Here is an 18,078-nt window from a genome sequence, read left to right as displayed (position 1 = left end):
AATTTTAACTAGGAAAATAACTTCTATTATAAACTTTCAAATTATTCAATTTCATACTAACATTTTAAAGAGGTTAAGATAAATAAAATATGTGAACAACATATGATTTATTTAAGAACTCGTAAAGTATTTTCACAGTTGTAATATTTGCAGCGTCGATGTTAATCACAGAATCGCTAAAAAACAAATCACAGTAATTAGATTATAAGCTTATCATGGCTGCAACATTATTCTGGTCATACATCTGTATGGGATATTGGTAGGCATATCACACTCCGTACCTTCTCTCTCTCTGTTAGAAATTAAACTCTCTGAAGTTAAAAATTAAACTGTGGTTGCAGTCACAATAATCATTATTCTGACCAATACATACTATGTGCCAACTCAGACAATTATGGGCTTCCTATCAGCACAGTTAGCAATGAATGTAGATCAAAAACTCAACAAAAAGGAGCGGCTGCTCCACTATTGCAACAAGTCTTGCTCCCTGCTGGTGAGCACAACAGTTATTTACAAAAAAATTTTAACATTGAAGTCAGCCACTCTGTTTCAGCTTCTGACTCCGGTCGCTTACATGATTATGTAAGGGTGAGCATACATGATTATGATTCCTGGACTAGATTATTTTTGTCAGAACCATTCAGTTCCACTCAATTAAGCTAACCATTCTGGTTGGGTTTCTGCCAATTATGACTGACTGGTTTTATTTGTTTATCAGCATCTGTTCATAACTTCCCCACATGGTTCAGAAAACTGCAAATAATGCCCATTAGAATTATTTCACTATTTCACAAGCCTAATCCTGGATTTCCAATGGTGCCATCTCTGAACAAAACTGTTCCAACTACTAAGAAGGTGGATAGGATGAATGTGCAATGGATGGTTTAGTTATGCAATTTATTTTTTCCTTTAAATTTTAACAGTCATACTATACATAATCTCTAAATGTGCTGTGCTAGTGAAAGGATAAATTTTCTGAATCGGTGTATGTCTCACATAATGTTCCACCTAACAATATTTACTAAAAATATGGTAGGCTCTACTTTACTTTTATTCAATTTTTGTAAATGATTTAACCAGGCACAGTTGTTATTTTGTACATAAAAAAAGCAACTGTTTATACTCTTATCACATGAAACTTAAAACAAAATACCCCCCCCCCCCAACAAAGTCACAGTGCAGTTGCTCAAAATGTTAAATAGTACTGGATAAAATTTTTTCAGCCAATATAAGATATGATAAACTTATTCAGATAAGCATTTTGTTAAGACCAAATTAATTTAACATTATTATAATGACTGCTAATTTAGCATATTCAAAATCATTTAATTTAGCTGGAAACCAAGATTTAATTATTGCTTTTTCTTATATTTTGAATCTGCCTAATTGTTATAAACCAGGCTACAACATTCTTGAAAGTATGCCAAATCAATTTTTGTACATCTTTATGAGGCATAATAAAGGAAATATTTATTATACAATAGTGATTTTTACCTTATGCTCAATAAGAAGAAACTAACTGATACCATAAACATGAGATCATAAAATAACCCAGGCATATTTACAAGACATCAATATAGGATAATATTGTTTTATATGTCGGAAGATGACATCTATAAATTACATAAATTCAAAAATGGGATCTTTTAAATCACTGTAAGCCAATTTGTTTATCTAAAGCTGATATAATCAACAAAATCAAAAGATTCTGAGAAATAAAAGCCCCTAGAAAAATTTGGTAAAATTGATATCTTAAATATTCATAATCACTGATTTGACTGCTTGACATACATATTAACCAGTGATAAATGATGAAAATATTAGCAATAGAGATCAATTTTAAACAAATATTCCTTATATAATAATTAAATTAAAAAACATAATTGTAAACAAAATTTAAAAAAAGTTATATAGTAATACAAAGAATAATATCTATTCATACAATCTCATTTAGTATATTACAATAATGGAAAAATAAACCACTATCTAGGTTGGCTTGATATACAATTCTGTTTTATAATATTACGTGCAACATCTGCATGACCTGTAACAAAAATGACAATAAAATTATATGAATATTAATTATAATTTCATAAACAGGATTAAATCTTAATATAATACAAATTTAATGCAGTAAAATTCTGATATTTGTGTTTGACTTCAATTACTGGTTTAATTATTATCACATCTATACATTGATAATTAAAAAAAAAAACATATGTATAACTGTTAAAAAAAGTAAATTTTTATTCAATATTTTATAGAGGCCAACTATTTATGACAAATGAAGTGAGGAAGCTAGGCTATGGCTAACTGACAGATCTATTTCCAATCCTCACTTATTTTTTTCATCATGAAGTCCAGTACAATTTTATTGAGGGCAATGATCTGAGTTGCTGCTTTTATGTACACAAAAAAAATTACATCAAAAAAAATGTTGCATATATAAAACAGATACTGTACACTGTACAGTACTTATGTTTAATACATGCCAACTGATCAATAATTAAAGAGGCAAATGGCAACAGCGAGAAAACTATTAAATAAAATAAACTGAAACTGACTGAGTTGAGCACCAAGTTGGCACCCTTGAATTAAAAAAATGTCAGCTGTTCAAAAGAAATCCCATTTTTATAACATCTTTTGTTTATTCAAAAGTCAGCTCTGCTTGAAACTTATACCATGGAAGAAGAGCATGCTGTCATAGAATTTTTTTCTGAAGTTGTAAAACTGGCCAAAAGTTACTTCCGGTTGTTAAAACATTATGGTGAAAAATATATTAACTGTGCAAATTTTTATAAATGGATCAAACGGTTAAAATCGAGCAGAATTAGTGTCATAGATTTTCATGTAGCAGAAGTATTATCATCAATTAATATTTTCTTTATTCTAAACATTATTTTTAACAATCTAATAGTAATAAAAGGCAATTTTCATCATGAAATTTTATCCTTATTCACATCCCTGTTTTCAAGATACTAGTTTTAAGAATGTACTGTTAGCTATAATACTTACAATCAACTCTTTTGAAGTTATTTATCATTAAGTTAACACACAATGTGACTTGAGTAAATTTAAACTATCTTAGTTAATTGGTTCTAATTCAATGGCTCTAATGGTGTAAATATTAAAAATGAAGTAAATAGAGGGAAACTCCTAAAGTTATACTCACTACCATGACGTTAGATTCAGTGAGAAACAAGGTGATAAGAGAGAGGATGCTGTTGAAGAGGACTTTTTGACATTACTGAAGAAAGATAACTTTATTGATGATATGTTCAGCTGTGTAGGTTTGTCATAGCGGTTGCCTGAGCAAGTTTTCAATGAGATTTGATAAGAAAGATAGCATGGCCAAATCCCAACAACTTACAAGAGATAGGTAAAGCATCCAGGAGGAGGAAAGAGCTACAATAAGTTGCTTTATCACCAATAGTTTCTTTGTAACATGGAAGTGCATACATATCTTAATAATTGTCTTTACTAGTAAATTGGTAATCTACACTGCTTATTGCACCTAACTCATATAGATTAGGATTTCTTTAAAAGTGTTGTTTGTTAGTCCTTATGATGTACAGGTGTATTAATTTTCAAGCATCTCATTCCAATGAAAATTTAGTGTTAATCTGGTAATGATTATAAAACTCATTTAAAAGATTAAGTACGTTATTTCTTAATCACAGAATAATTAAGAAATTACAATTAATTAAGAATACAAATGCCCTTTTTAACAGATAAAGAAAATTTATCAAGACAGATTATTTAATGATTAAATTTTTTTAATTATTTTAAAGCATTATAAATGAATACAAAGATCAGGTTATAAAATACTTGCTGACAATAGAAAATCAGCAATCTCAACTTTTTACCCAGAGCTCCTGACTGCAATCAAGTTTGGCATTTTTTGATGCACTATAAAAATCATATTCCTACATACAGCCTTCAAGTTTATTAATCACAATTATTTATCGTCATAAATTCATCACAAAAAAATATGATAATCATTAAAATTCTTTTAAAGTTTCAGAAATACCTCAAATAACCTGTACACTATGCAAAATGTTCATAAGGCTTTTTAATACTCTTTAAGATTTTAATTTAATGGTGTCTAACTTATACGGGCCTAGGATATAGTTTATTTATTTCTTATATAAATTGTAAATTCTAACTGCTTTGAGCACTAGTATGTATAAATGCCAATACAAACTAGTAAAACTATACCAATTGTTTTATTTTTAATGATCTATGAGAACCAATTGGTTAAATGTGGCATCACCTACTAACACTTAATTCTTATTTTACATCCTTTAATTTCTACAATAATTCCCTGACAAGTTCCTGTTGTAATGGAATCATAACATAGTAAGGAATGCAGTTTTACTGGGATTTTACTATTATGATATTATTTTATGATACAGTGTAATATAATACTACAAACTTATTCATAACAACTGATTAAAAATGTTTACTGATAAATGAGAAATAAGATCTAAATGATTACAACTAGAAGAATAAACATAATTTAAGATGTTTATATTACAACACCATTAGCAGTCAATTTCTGATAAATTATGAGAATCACTTTTACTTTTGTTATTGGTTTAACATCAATAACTTTTCTGATTGATGCCACTTTTCTAATGAGATGCCATGCTCAATATTAATATAAAGATACATTTGTTGTATAATTAAAATCAAATTAATAACTTTATAAAATTGAAACCAAATCTGACACTACATACAAATAAATGAAATGACAATAATATACCCCTATTCTTATTGAAACATATGCAATACATAAAAAATATTTTTAAAAAATAAAAAAACTAAAGCAAATTTTTTAAATAATATTACATACTATAAGTAATTTTAACATAATTACCTAACAGAAGTTCAATATATATTGCTAAACAAATAACTTGTATAGGGCATTCAGTCTTTGATCTTGATTGCCAAACCTGAAATGAAAGTAAAAAAAATTATGACAGAAAAAATGTCAAAATCCATTGATTACATGAAGAGTAGCATCAATGCCAATAAATTTTTATTTGTAGGCACTATCCCTGATTCCTAATTCCCAACATATACAAGTAATAAGTTAATACTTTATACTTAAAAAAAAAAATACTTTTAATTTTCAGGGCATGAATAATCTGTTTTATATGATTGCTGGGTTATATTAACAATAACACAATATTATTACCTTCCTGCTGATGCCATCAACTGTGGGATTGGTTCGCTGCAACACAATGAATTGCAATATCTTCCAATTTTATCACTTTATCTATAAAATATCTAACCATACAAATGAAACTTCTAATCTTCTCCAACCTCTCAAATATTCAGCTGTTTATTGAAATAAACAATTTCACTGAATTTATTCAAATTATTGTCATCAGCTGACATTGATAGTTTGAATGAGAAGAATCATAACTTTGTCACCTTACACATAATTCTAAAATCAATTAAGCCAATCATTAAACCATGTTAGCTTAAACATTTACGTAAAAAACATAAAAATTTTACATATTAATTATTAAATTTTATATAAAATATACTATGTTTGTTATTTATCTTATTATTAATCCATTGAAGTGGGAAGTTTACTTTTAGCTTGGCACTAATGAATGGGTTCATAATGCTTCATCTTGTAGCAGTATTATACATATAACAGTAAAATAATCTCTGCCTATTTGGCTGCTAATGGTAACTGTGTTATAAAAAGATTATCATGTGTTTTGCACAATCTCAACATGCATTTATTGCTGAGAATTATTTATAAATTGCAAACATTTTTAAAGTGCAAGGAAAACTTTACTGTAGCTTTTCTTTGATCAGGTGTTCCCAATAAGTCATCAATTTCATGCAGTTACTTGTTTTAGAGAAACTGTAAATGTAGATGAATGAAAAAGGACCAGCTGGCCAACAGTTTTAAATTATAAATCTACAAAACATGTCCGTACATCCTTTGAACAATAATAAAAGTCAAAAGTCATTAAGAAGGCTCCTGTAAACTGTATTGTCATATGGGAGTGACCGCAAAGCCACCAAAAAATTTTAAATTAAGCCACAAAGTATGCAAGTCATGCAAGAACCTGATCATAGAATAAGACTCAATTATTGTAAATGGTTTACTTGTTATGTTCACAGATATATTTGGAACTTGGATAACATTTTCTTTAGTAACTAGACATGGTTGCAAACAAACCATACTGAAGTGTAGAAATCCTTAAATTTTCCACAAAACTACATTACATTTAGGAAAAACTGGAGTATGATATGCAATCTCTTAGAAGTGAATAGTGACTCAAATATTTTTTACGAAAACAGTAACATCTGAATGCTCCATGATTAAATCTGACTTCATAGCGCCGTTACAAGAATATGAAAGTGATTTTCTGGTTGCAGCAAGACAGTGCAATAGCCCGCACACTGATAACTCTTTGAATAATACACTGAATAATTTAATTCTTTGAGGAGTTGCAAATATGCCATAGGTTTTTTTTGTTTGGGATTATTTAAAAGAAAAAATGTTCAGAAATAACCCTTGAACAATTGACTGACTCAAACAGAACTTTGAAGTTGAAACATCCCATATCTAAAACGAAAAAAAAAAGAAAGTGGCTGCTAACATGAAATAAATTGATGCCTGTACAGCTGCAAGTGAAGGACATTTCAAATATTGATTGTAACAAAATTACTATAAGTTATGAAATTATTTTATATTTATTTCCTTCTGAAAATTTAATAAAGTTTTTTCATATACTGGTTTTCATGTATGTTTTTTTCCATTTGGGTTGCGTAACTTTTTTCTCACCTGTACATCTCAGCAATTCATTTGTATAATACACAAGTTTGGAAACCTTTTAAACAGGCCACATAAACATTATAAACAACCATCTATACATATTAAATATGAAAATGTCTGTTAATACTAAAATTTAAATTTATTATTTCTTTATGGCATTACAAACATGTTTTTAGGCAAAAGTAAATTAATGAAAAATAGGTTAACATTTATAAAACCTGTTTTCATTAAAATAACTGCTATTTTAACACTATATACGTGCTTAATATTACATGAAGTATAATACTTGGTGTAATACATTTATATTGTTTCATATTAGTAGTGGACAAGTATAAGAATAAAAGTATAAGAATATCTAACCACATAACATTAAAACCAGGAACAATTGTAAATATCAATATAATATTTCAATTTGGCTTATTTGTAATTTTCGTATAATAAATGCCAACAATAAGCAATTGCCATCCAAACTGCATCTAGCACTATTAAATTTAGGTGAACTATAATGAGAATAAAAATTATTTTGGAATGTAAAATAATTTATAACTATGTCCAATACAGTTTTCATATTTGATACCTGATGTAAAATTTGTCCTGCTTTATCCAATTCTCCTCGTAAAGTCAATGCCACTGCTAAATTGTATTGTAACACAGATCGTGCAGTGTCAGTATTGACAGGATACCAATGTTTGAGTGGTTTATTTAATCCATCAGTTATATCAGAATATTGTTCAGGATTTAGACTATCAACAGCTTCAGATACTCTGTTAAGCAATAATAGAGCTTCACCAACATACAGATATCCCAGAAGCCTGCAAAAGAATATTATGATATATTCTGTATTCTGAAGAAAAAAAACACATATTGAAAATTGGATTCACCAAGTTAACAGTTTAATTATAAAATTTGTTTAACAGTTAAATTATAAAATTTATTTTACCTTCATTTACTCAGAGTTTAACAACTTTGATGTTATTAAATAAAAACAACATGATATTATAAAAACAGGCCATATAAACATAAACATGTTTAATGTTTATTGATATTATTTTTAAAAAATAACCTTACTAGATTTAATATTACCAATAATACAACTAGTAATTGCTAGTTAAATCTAACAGGATGTAAGTTTTAAGAGTTCAAAACGAAGAAAATCTGAACTTCCTGCCTGGAACAGGAAATGTTTTTAAAAACACTAGCCCTTACAAGGGCAGCCAGTCAGCTTACAATGTAGTTTATTGATACCTTTTTGAAGGGTGATAACAGGGAGGCCCTGACTTAAATCCAAATTGGCAGCTTCCAACTTGGCTCAATTTAAAGATTTTCAAGTGGCTTAAGTAGCTTAATGTAAATTTTCAATCATAACAGTGGCTTCAGTAGCACACATTCTGGTATCATAACCAAGAGATCTGTGCTGTATTTTTTTAACGTTTTTTCTTATATTTACACTATAGTACACTTATATACACTATATATATATATATATATACATTTACAATAAAAAGGATCTTTCTATAAATGAAAAATTAAAGCATTATAGTACAGTTGTAAAACCAGTCATCTTGTATAACACGAAGCTACAAATATAACTGGAATAAAAATTCTACTAAAGATAGAAAGAAGAATTTTAAGGATATATGGTCCAAGAGGAACAGAAGAGAGTCAAAGACTTTCTTATCTTGTATATCAAAAAAGCGATATATGATAAAATTGAAGGCCTGGAAGTAACAATAAGAAAACGATAAATAAAATTCTATGGACATTTGGCCCAGATGAACTAATCAGAGCTAAACAAACAGATTTTCAATAAACTCTGGAACTACAAATGTCAAGATGGCTATGTTAAACATATGAAAGAAGAACTCAAAAAGTTCAATATTACTGTAAATGATGGACTGAAAAAAGAAGAGCTAAATAGTCTGAAATAATGAAGAACCTCTGGAAGAAAAAGAAAGAAACTACATGAAATGATATTTACATGGTCCTTGAAGACCTATCTGCAAAGAGAAAAAATACACTAATGGAGATGATTGTTTTATTATATAGTATTTATAATAATATTTATAAGAACCTGAAAATAAAAGCCATGAATTTCATGTCTGCTGATTATTATTTTATTTCAACATAACAATTAGTAATGGAATAATATTTGTTCCTCCCTTAGTTTGGAAGTTGGGTCGTGTAGTGGAGACCATCAAGGGGCAAGATGGCAAGGTTAGAGTAGCACTAATGCAGACCAAAACACAGACACTTAAACAGAGTATAACCAAGTTATGTTCTCTCCTCAGTTTAGAATGACCTTTTAATGATATTTTGTATTGAACATTTAAATGATATTTGTATTTCAGGTATATGAAGTTTTTATGTTTTTACTTTGTTAATTTTATTGTATCACTTTCTTTTGTAACTGGCTAATCACAAATTTGTTTTATAATCAATTTCAATTTTCTATAACTATTTAAGTTTTGAAAACGTCAATGTTTCCAAGGTGGGCGGAATGCTGTGTTGTTGAGTGCTGCTCTGCGGACAATTAATGAAATAACACGAACAGCTGATGGGCCAGTTCAGATGTGGAATTCATATAGTGAACATAATACATAATAAGGTTAAAATAGTTAATACAATACAATACAAAATTCAGTTTAATTAAGTTATAATTCAATTCAGTTAATACAAGATGTTTTTGAATAAAGTGTTTATACAATTGAACTAAAGTGGGATTTATTTGTTCCCCAACAATATTCATAAACTTGTGGTCACTGGGCGATGAAGGATTAACTGAAGTACAAAAGATTCTTTTTTAAAAATCTGAAACAAGTAATATAAATAAATTTATTTTAATTTTCAGTATGCCTGTTATAGTTTGTAGAAAAATTATTTAAAAAATAAACCGATCTATCTGACAGAGTGGGAATGTCTAGGCCTATCGTTTGAAAGTCATGGGTTGGAATCTTAGTAAGGCATAGTATTTTTCACAAGCTACAAATTACCATTTAGTATTTTTCATATGCTATAAGTTACCATTTTCAAATTCCCATGTACAAGCTTCTTAGTAAGTTTCTGTGGTGAATTAATTCATTAAAAAAAATGCAGGATGTATCACAAAATTCTCTTGGTAGGTACCTATTCTATTTGTGAAAATAATGGGAAATGTAAACATCAACATATGCTTTAAAATACTTTGTAAGTTACAGCTAGTGAAAGATTTCGCTCAGATTTAAGCCACCACAGTGAAATGAGGTTGTACTGAAATTTTTAAGACATTGATTAAGGAACAGAATTAGTGATTCATTATGAATTTTCACCTGAAAAAATTGAATAAAATAGGTTCCAGAACTGTATTTGCAGTAGTTTTTGAGAAATCTGGGATGTAAACCAATAAATTGTGGTAAAAAAAACCTGTTTTTTATGTTTGGTACAATTACTTTGTTATTAAATAAAATTCTAATTTTTTCTTTGTTTAATTCACCTTATTTTAGACCATTTTGTTCAGAATTACATTCTCTACAAGTTTTGTTTAAAATTTTTATGTGTTTATTACCCATAACAAAGTTATTTTATGTGAAACATAAAAAACAAATTTATTTATTTTCACCCAATTTCTAAAAACTACTGCAGATACAGTTCTAGGATCTATTTTATTTAATTTTTCAGGCCAAAAATCATGAAAAATCACAAATTCTGCCCCTTAATTAACATCCTAAAAATTTCAGTACAATCTCATTTCATCGGGTTAGCTGAAATCCAAGCAAAATCTTTCACTAGCCGTAACTTGCAAACAAAGCATTTTAGGACATATGTTTACATCAATTTTTTCCATTATTTTCATGAGTAGAATAGGATATGAAAGTCCTGGGAGAATTTCATGATACGCCTGTATATAATATATGTAACAGGTTGTCTAAAATGTATTGAGCCTGTGGAGGCCAAAATTTAAGATAACATTATGAGACCACAAATTCACAAAAATGCATATGCATTTTTTCAAAACCTGTCATTTTTCTGGCAACACCATAATCCCATTGCTATAGAACTTGTGTTGTTTCTGGTCAAAAAATTTTGAAACGTGGATTTCACGGGTCTCTTCTGAAACTAACTTAACACCATTCAGAGAGTTCTGGAGAGACTGAAACAAGTGATAGTATGATGGTTCCATGTTCAGACTATACAGTGGATTCATTAAAACCTCCCAGTCAAATTCTCTCAATCTTTGACAGGTTGATAAAGATGTATGCAATCTGGAATTGTCAGCGTGGTATATGACACCCTTTCTTTTGACCAGTTCAGACCATTTCTTTTGAATTACTAGGTGCAATTGCGCTAACTGTCGACAGTACTGGTCTGACTTAATCATTCTGCCAGACGGCACCAGTTTGTGCTGCAAGATGTCCTTCCAATCCCACCAAACGCACAGTATAACCTTGCTGGGCATCAGTGTGGGCTTTGCTACAGACTGTGGAGCTTCTCCATACTTTGACCACAATCTTTTTCACACAATATAATTGTCAGTCGTAGGTTATCCACTTTTCATCACTCATGATTTGTGTAAAAACACAAAAATAATGATGCAAAATCTAAGTATTGAAATATTGGTGGAATAATTCTTGGTTAGTGGTAAAAAAAGATCTATTTATTATTAATTAATCCTCCATTCAAAATAAATTATACAATCTGGTAGACTATTACGAGTGGAATTATCTCTGGAAAATTAAAAATGTTCAAGTCAGAAGGAGTGCAAACATAGATATAGGCTACTACTTGACAAGAATTAAACTACAACTGAAACCCAGGAAATTTATCGTAAAGAATCCACCAATACCAAAATGTGACACCAGCAAAATCCAATCATCACTCACAGAACAAGAAAAAATACAATCAGAAAATTGGCAAGAACTTAAAAGTAAGTTGATAGAAACAACATAGCAATTAATGCTTTAAAAAAAAAATACGAAGCTCATCATCCTTGGTGAAACAAGTTATGCTAAAAGGTGATCATATCATGACACCAAGCATATGACAATTGAAACAACAACAAAATAAACAATTCATAACATTCTGTAAAATTAGAAAAGTAGTAAAACTAATCTGGCAGACCAAAAAGCAATTTCTAGCAAGTACTAGAGATAAAGTCTTTCAAAAAAATCAAACCAAAACATTTCCACAAGACATTCAAAATTAAACTTAGAGGATATTAATCACAGACCTCTTTGTTTAAAAGGAGAAAATGATGAGCTGGCATTAAAAGACCAAGAAAACTATAGAGAACTTACCAAATATTTAAAAAAACTTCATAACTGTCCACAATCAACACAAAGATTTCTATCACAGGAACCTGAAGAAACAAATCCAAATTCACTACCACCTGACGAAAATGAAATCATAGGACAGATGAAAATACTAAAAACCACAAAGCTTCCAATGAAGATGTAATCATAACAGAATACCTAAAATCAGCCAGACCAAAACCATAAAAGAAATCACCAAAATTATGCAAGACATTTGGAAAACAGAACAAATCCCAGAGGACTGGAAAAATGCATTAATCCCAGTTGCACAAAAAAGGAGAGAACAGTTGTTAACAATTATAGAGGGTTATCACTATTACCAGTCACAAATAAAATTCTATCCCACTTGACTGAGCACAGTTACAACCAGAGCTCTGGATATGAACTGCCAGGTCCAACCTGGCGTTCATATCTAGGACTTAAAGCTACTCATAAGACATCAGAGTTTGTAGCACAAATTAGTCTGCATGTTTGTTGAAAAAAGCCTACAATCAGTTGATTGAGAATATTGTTCTAAATACTAAAGGAACAAGGTTTACATGTTGAAACAAACTCTTGCTATTATAAAACAGACATTAACAAATAGAAGATGCAAAGTAAAACTCATGGGGGAACTTTCAGAATAAGCAAGGTCAGAGTAAGGCAAGGGGATGCGTTTTTACCATTATTTTTTAGCTTTGTCCTCAAGAAACAGATACAAGAATGGCATAAACAAAAGCTGATACTCAAAATTCACCAACCAATCACATTAGCCACAGGAAAACTAAAAATAGACTGCCTAGCATCTATGGACAACTTAGCAATCTTAACTCATGATATTTCAAAAGCAAAAAAACAGATCGAACTACTAATGGAATCAACATATTGTATCCATAACATTTATAATAGATACATCTCTATACAAGCAAAATTACAGTATTACAACACAATCATTAAACTGGAATATCTTTACGGATCAGAAACACTTATTTTTGAATTTTAATTATATTTAAATTTGTAATTATAATACAAAAGGAGAAAACTATCTAACCAACAACGAATAGTTTTTATTAACAGAATTTGAATACATATTAAACAAAAGTGTCAAATATAAATACGCAAAGAACAAAACAAAACTCAACCAATATTTAGCATTACATTAGATAGTCTAGCTCGATTCTTTTTTTTAACAGTATGTAAAAATCATTTATAAAAAATGCATGACAGCAATTAAAAAATTAAACACTCAAAATTTTTTATTCATCATTTGTGAATGAATCTGAATCATCTAAATAATTAATTTGTCTACAGCAACATTTACTAAACATTCATTTTTCCATAAAGTTGTTTCGATTTCCTTTACATGAATACAATAACATTGCCATTATGAAGCCGTGGAATTTTTCAAATTTCTCTTTCAAAACTTTTTCAACAGTCTCAAGCATCATGTCAGTATTGTGATTTCCTACATGATGTTTAACCTTTGACCATACTTCCTCTATTGGGTTCATTGTAGATACTTCTTTATTGGGTTAGTTGTTGATGATAAGGCAGTAATTGCAGTACATATGACCCTCTGATCTAAAAATATTTTATATTTCATTTCATATTTTAATATTTTATATTAAATTTTAATATTTCATTTCATATTTCATATTTTAATATTTTATATTTCATTATTTCAGGTTTCAGAATCTGTAAAAGCTGATACAGCTCTGGTTTTAACATTGACATTGAAAATGGAATTTCATTTTCCCTCAACCAATTTTGCATTTCAGCTTTACGGTTATTTAAATTGAGACAGGGGTTCGTAATCACACTGTGATACGGCGCATTGTCAAAAATGATAATGGATCCATCTGGCAAGTTAGGGATTAACATTTCAACACACTTTTTAAAATTAAAAAATTCATATCATCACGATAGTCTGTTGACATCAAGCCTGACTTATACTTTAAAAAACAGTTCGGAACAATACTTGGCTTCTCCGCCAGAATTAACTATAATTAGACAATTTCCTTTAAAAATTGGTGCAAACTAGCCTTCTTTACTTCTATCTGTCTAAGCATTACTGATTGTATAATTGCTGCGGACATAAGTCTCATCTACATACAAAATATTGCGACCGACCATCTTTCTGTTACTGTATCACCCTTTTTAAAAAATTTATTCTTCTCAGTCTTATAACATGTTTTTCAAAAAGAATCTATCTATTGAGTTTCCTCCATTTGGAACCCAAATTCTGTATGAGATGACAAAATGAGATTTTACTTCCAACAAAAATTATTTGTTTAACAATCTTATTGTAAATGAGAATCTACAGTAGGTTTTCTCTTTTCAGTTGTGTGAAAGTTATTAATAATTCGTCTAACGGTATTTGCATCAAATCTATCCACCACTGATTTGGTTTTTTTCCTTGTTCTATTAGTATTTGGTGTGAAAAATGATGACTAGCATAATGTTTTAGATTCGTGATAATTCCTCCAACTGAGCTTATACTAACCCCATATGCAGTTGCTGTTTTTTTTTACATTATTCAGAGAAAGAACTTGCTCCTCATCCTTAAAATAACTAAATATACTGAATATTATCTCTCTAATCTGGTCCTTAATGATTTTACTTCCACTTAACTTGCTTTTAAATTGCAACATTTAAAAATTGTGTAACTGGATGACAATATTCATAAGCAAAAGAAAAAAATAACCAAAAGGGAAATTTTATTTCTGCTTTATAAACTTTTAAATGAAAAATTACTTATGCGCTTAATATTTACTATCAAGCTAATTGAAAGCAGCTGTATGTATTTTAAGTGCCATAATGTGTAATGTCTGCAGATGATCTGACACAAGTTGCAAGTCACTCGAAAAAGTAAAAACAGCCTTTCTCAAGAAACCAGATAACCAGAAACCAGATAAGGTTCCTTAAGGAAACTGATGCACTTTCCCATCGGCTTCTCTTCCAAGCTATATATACATTTGTTTATTTAGTGTATCGGAATTCAGGTGAGTGATCTCCATAAGAGACACATTCTCCACAACTAGCTAAATAGTGAATATTATTATTCTAAGAGAATGCAACTCAGACTGCTTCTTTTATACTTCAGATATTTAAGATGTGTCACAGACGTAAGAATGACTGGGAAAGATAATAAAAAAACAACAATAAATGTAACTCTTTTTGTTGCCAAACACTGCTTCAACTCAGTAAGAGAAAGTACTATTATAGCTATTAAGTAAATATTTTGAAGGACATTAAAAAGTAGAAGAAAAGGCCAAAAACAAATAAACAGTAAATTAAACAAAAACTATAAGTAAAATTGAAACAGCAAAAAAAAATAAAATATTGTTAAAGTTATTAAGTAAATACTTCAAAGGATATTCAAACAGACCACTGCTGATTCACTTAACAAGAAATATTTTTAACTGCTAAACAAAAGGTTCTGGTCCTAACAAAAACACCGCTTTCTCATCAATAAATTACTACTATACTATTTGTCTTAAACTATTCTCTACAAACTCATTTTCATAATAAAGATTCATTAAACTCAACTCATTACCAAATTCTTTTAACTAGTAATAAATATTATTACTTACTTCCTTAATAAATATCATTACTTTCTACAGAACCCACATTGAACATAGACTAAATCAAAATCACACACAGAAATAGAATGATGCAGATACAAATGGTTTAGATTATGAGAAAGGTGTTTCAGTTCCAAATAATCTTTTACAGAAAGAAACTGAATGACATAAAATTCACTGTAATCAGGTTGATTATTCTGTGATTTGAAATAAAGAAAAGATCTGCTAAATAAAGAAAAAAAAATAAAAGGAGTAAAAAAACACTGACCGAATTATTTCATTACAGTTCAACATAAAATAAAAAATAATAAGAAATCCCAAATAATATTAATAACAATAAAATGAAAAAAAAAAGACATACTTATTTAAAGAAGTTAAGTTCGGTTGATTTAATAAAGCTTTAGCATGTTCTAAAGCAATAACAGGATCTCCAAGACAAAGAGACACATAAGCACTTGCAGCTAGTACTGTTGATTTTAAATGGGTTATTTGGCGAGGATCTAGAGGCGGAGATGGTGGAGTTGACAAAGGAGATGTTGCCTCTCCAACAGGTAAAAGAAGCAATGCATTTCGAAGACATAATGATGCAAACTCAAGACTTGCCACTGGTATTGCAAATGATTGAGCTTCATTACTGAAAAAAATACAAACAATTTATTTAGAAATACTATTTTAATTTTCCTTTAAAAAAACCAATTAAATGCAAAATTACTGTAATATTAATAATAATCAAAACATTAATATAATCATAATTGTCAATAATGAGAACCCATAATAGTAAGTTAAAATCTGTATTTAAAAAAAAAATCTGTCATATAAAAACTATTATAGAAGTACAATTACTGGAAAAAACTAATTTGTGGAAAAAACACATAGGAAAAAATTTTTTTTGTTTAATTTAAATGAAAGGTTTAATTTAATGAAAATTTGAATATCTGGTTAAAAAAAAATTAATAATACATGAAAAATTTTATAACTTAATTAAAAACTATGAACCCTAGCTAACTGAACTGTATTATTAATGATTGTAATAGTTAAAACTTTGTCTTGAGAGTATTCCAAAAATGTTTAAAATATTTTGAATGGACCAATCTATAAAATCCTGATGTCATTCATTGTTATATAACAGGACGTTCCATGATCTCCAACAATGATGAACAAGTTTCATTACTTTATAAGAGAAATGTAGTGATGTATTTATTTTTGTATAAAACAATATATTTTTTTCTGCCTTAATTCATTTGTTCATGAATTTTTTTTTTAAGTACCTTGTTATAGCATTTGTGAATAATGCATGTCTCCAAAAAGATTTTTTACAAATTAACATGCAATGAAGTTATTAATGTAGATTATTTCTTATTTTAAAATGTGTTTTTTGAATAGACTGGTTGATTGTTAAATTAATCTATTTACAAATCATATTTTTGCTATAACTTTCTTAAGTAAAATATTGAATTTTTTAAAAGTTCCTACTAGTCTTTAGATAAGGGCCTAAAACTTATCTAATTAAAGTTTTTTGATATCACCAACCATTGGTCCAGGGGACCAAAATGTTGCTGCAATTGTAAGAAGATTAGGGCTTGTCATATGATAAATATGTGAAACGTTTTTCCACATGCAACCATTGCTGTATTGAGTAAATTTGAAGTTTTTCTTAACTTTAAGGTGGAAATCTTTTTATCTCCTACTTAGCACCGGTGAAATCTACCTCTGCCTTCGGTGTGCTGAAAGGGATTTTTTTAAATCCATTTGGAGAAGTAATATAAGTAAAAATACTTCTTTAGTTTTACTATTATCATCCTTGAACCTACTGTATAGTTTTTATAAAACCAGTAAGCAAAGAGAATGAAGAATTTACACAATTGGAATCAATTCGGGTAATGGAAAAATAACATTCAATAAGTATATTAAATTTCCAGATTCAAAATTTAACAATGGAACCTACTAACATTCTTAAATGGAGTCAGCTAAACCTGTGCCTTTTAGTCTTAATTTGTTAGAATGGGCCAAATTTGCCCATTAAAATGACCAAATGAGTAAAAGAAAGTAACCATACTTACTATAATTCAACTAAAAGATGATACATTTTGCTAAACGTAACATACAATTATTTTTCTTAAATACTTGCTTCCAACAAAATATATTCAGCATGTATCATCTACGAATGAAAGATAATAGAAAGTTATAATTTATAATTGTTTGAATAAGATGGAATTTGCTAATGCCAATTCCAATTTATTTATTTTCAGAATTATTATGTTCTTGTTTACTTCCAGTTGTAAAAATTCTTCTAAACCATTATTACTACCACTGAAGGCAGAAATTAGAATTATTACAAAATAATTATAAAATAATTATAAAAATACAATCATCACTTTTTATTTTGTTCACAAATCAATTACCTTTCTGAGCTGATGTGTGTAGT

The 18,078-nt window shown here is 28.9% G+C and overlaps 1 protein-coding gene across 3 annotated transcripts in view; it reads right to left on the bottom strand.

Moving 5' to 3' along the window:
* Window positions 1-1,161: 1,161 nt before the first annotated feature.
* Window positions 1,162-18,078, bottom strand: part of Not10 (CCR4-NOT transcription complex subunit 10) — a 52,984-nt gene continuing 36,067 nt past the window's right edge. For all 3 annotated transcript variants that reach the window (XM_075360226.1, XM_075360225.1, XM_075360227.1), the window contains exons 11-14: window positions 16,015-16,287; window positions 7,383-7,617; window positions 4,880-4,955; window positions 1,162-2,044 (exon numbers count right to left, since the gene is read on the bottom strand). In XM_075360226.1, coding sequence (XP_075216341.1) covers window positions 1,983-2,044; window positions 4,880-4,955; window positions 7,383-7,617; window positions 16,015-16,287 — 646 coding nt within the window. In that variant the 3' untranslated portion in view covers window positions 1,162-1,982. The remainder of the gene's footprint in view (window positions 2,045-4,879; window positions 4,956-7,382; window positions 7,618-16,014; window positions 16,288-18,078) is intronic.

This window comes from Lycorma delicatula, chromosome 3 (assembly GCF_047948215.1).
Source record: "Lycorma delicatula isolate Av1 chromosome 3, ASM4794821v1, whole genome shotgun sequence".
Taxonomy (NCBI): domain Eukaryota; kingdom Metazoa; phylum Arthropoda; class Insecta; order Hemiptera; family Fulgoridae; genus Lycorma; species Lycorma delicatula.
Note: the sequence above shows the minus strand (reverse complement) of the source record. Positions and strands in the feature narration are given on the sequence as shown.